The sequence below is a fragment of the Micromesistius poutassou genome (assembly GCF_964030765.1).
Source record: "Micromesistius poutassou genome assembly, chromosome: 5".
In the NCBI taxonomy this organism is placed as follows: Eukaryota; Metazoa; Chordata; class Actinopteri; order Gadiformes; family Gadidae; genus Micromesistius; species Micromesistius poutassou.
In genome coordinates this window covers 10,835,564-10,838,063 of record NC_140275.1, presented here as the reverse complement: position 1 = coordinate 10,838,063, position 2,500 = coordinate 10,835,564, and the positions used below count along the sequence as shown (strand labels likewise).

Here is a 2,500-nt window from a genome sequence, read left to right as displayed (position 1 = left end):
CGACATCCATCCAATGAATGAACAACCTAAAGTTGAAACACAGCACAGTTATAACCTTAATTAACCTTTCCGAACCGTTGTATAGCCAAAGCCAACGTTAACTATACATGCACATATTTTTGAAATGTTGCATTACATTGTTATGTATTTTTTTTAACGACCCGATCGTTTCCTTCGATTAGGACAGAAGCAGGGCCGGATGAAGAGGGGCACCTTTACCCTCCAGCATCTCGCTTTTCTCCAGCATTGATGCCGCCGAGCAGAGGGATGTGGACCCGGACTGCAGCCCCGTCAGTGCCGTCCCAGGGCCGAGAGATGGGGTCGGTTTGATCGGCACGGGAACAGGTAAAGCCTGTCCGTTGGCGTTCTGATAAAGGCCCTTCATCGACATGCCGAAGGGCGCATAATCAGTGGGTGTGTGCACGGGTACGCTCCCCATGGACTCGGGGAGCATCCCCACGTGGGGCCACATGGAGTTGACCATGCTGCTGAGCTGCGGGGGCACCGGGTAGCCCAGGTGGTGCATGACCGAGGTGAGGGGCAGCCCGCTGGCCATCACACCCTTGTAGTCCCGGTTTATTATGTTCTCGATTGCGAACGGGTGTTTAAAACCCCCTGACTGTGAACAAGCGATTCCCCCGTAACCCTGGAAGTTCGGTAACCGGCTCACCGTGCTCGTGGGTCCGGCCGGGTGCTCATGGTGCGCGGAGGCTGCGGCCAGCTTGGCCCCCGGGTGGTGGTGGTGGTGGTGATGGTGGAAGTAGTGCATCATCGGGGAGCCTTTGCAAGCCATGTGTTCAGCACGCAGCAGCTTGAAGCGCTTCCGTCTCCTCAGGAAGCTGCCGTTCTCGAACATGTCCCCGCAGTCCGGGTGGAGGGCCCAAAAGCTGCCTTTCCCGGGCTGGTCGGGTCGCCTGGGGATCTTAATGAAGCAGTCGTTAAACGAGAGGTTGTGCCGCAGTGAGTTCTGCCAACGCTGCGTGTTCTCCCGGTAGTAAGGAAAACGGTCCATGATGAACTTATAGATATCACTGAGAGGCAGCATCTTCTCCACGGAGTTCTGGATCGCCATCGCCGTCAGAGATATGTAGGAGTACGGCGGTTTCTGGTCGCTGTAGGAGTTTTTGCCGGGACGGGGCATTTTTTATTTATTTTATGTGTATCAATAAATGTCTTTAAATATAAAAAGTTGTACAACTAATAAATAGTGTTAGCTATACTGACATATAACCAAAATTGTTAGAATAATCACCATTGAAGGCCAATTGAAAGTCCAAAGTTCAGTGCCATCCGATTGAATCCCAACTCTGTCTTCGATGGCTTGACTATATAGTCAATATTTAGAAGAACTCAATTCCATTAAGCATTTGACCACTTTCCCATGAAAAGTCATCTCTCGTTCCCTGCTCAAGTTGACAAGTGTGCCGCGCGCATTGCGTAAAAGTCCGTGCGTAAAACTTGAGGAGAATAGTTCCTTTTCCTATTCACTGCCGATTCGTTTCTTTGATATATATATTTTTGCAAGTGGTGATGGAGCGATGATCCTGGTGCTCTTCTGCTTGTGTGAGCCCCTCTCCGCCGCCTCGCGCCGTTTTTGTAAGTTTGGCTGCGCGCGAAAGGACCCCTGCAGGTCTCCAGCTCTATCATCACAGGCATCAAGGCAAATGGGGACAGCGTGTGCGTGTGTGTGTGTGTGTGTGTGTGTGTGTGTGTGTGTGTGTGTGTGTGTGTGTGTGTGTGTGTGTGTGTGTGTGTGTGTGTGTGTGTGTGTGTGTGTGTGTGCATGTGTGCGTGCGTGCGTGAGGAGGGGGTTAGGAAAAGGGGTGGTGCGCATCCTCGGCTTGCCTGTGATCTTCTCAGCTGTTTGCCAATCAAGGAGATACGCGCAAAAATAATGGGAGATGAATTTATTAAGACGCTAAATGAATTCCACATCTAACGGTTTAACATGATGTCAGCGGCGGAATCAGCGGATCTGATGTCAGTCGCCTTCTAGAAAACGTTGATCAAGATGGAAATGGAAATATTGAACGATTTTAGGGACCGAATGCAACAACGCTGTATATAATAAATAAGAACAGAATTGTGTTTTTGTCAACATGTTCATCAACAAGGTAAACAATAGAAAATACTATTACATAACTATATTTAATTCATAGTAGTGTTTTTTTATTGGCCGCTGTCATTTTTGAAATTCCATTTACCGTTATGTTAAAGAATAAAAAAGCTTCCTTGGTTTAGGAAAGTAATGCATCCACAATGTTGCGTTCGTAAAATTATAATTGATAGCATTGTAAAAAAAAAAAATAAGCTAAAGGCCTATTTTGTTTTAAATCGGCAGTATTTGAGTTCGGCAGTTCACAATTTACAAACTACATCATCCACTCATCCGCACGCAGCCTCCTCATCTCCTCATCTGACTCTGTGAGACTCCGTGCGGATCACAGATGCTCACATACACACGCAAGCATTTTTACACACACACACACACACACACACA

At 47.8% G+C, this 2,500-nt stretch overlaps 1 protein-coding gene across 1 annotated transcript; it reads right to left on the bottom strand.

Annotated features, from left to right (window-relative positions):
• Positions 1-178: 178 nt before the first annotated feature.
• foxb2 (forkhead box B2) lies at positions 179-1,141 on the bottom strand (the record flags this gene model as incomplete). Its single annotated transcript, XM_084467865.1, has 1 exon — positions 179-1,141. One exon carries the CDS (start codon positions 1,139-1,141, stop codon positions 179-181), a length of 963 nt encoding a protein of 320 aa, XP_084323991.1.
• Positions 1,142-2,500: the final 1,359 nt, after the last annotated feature.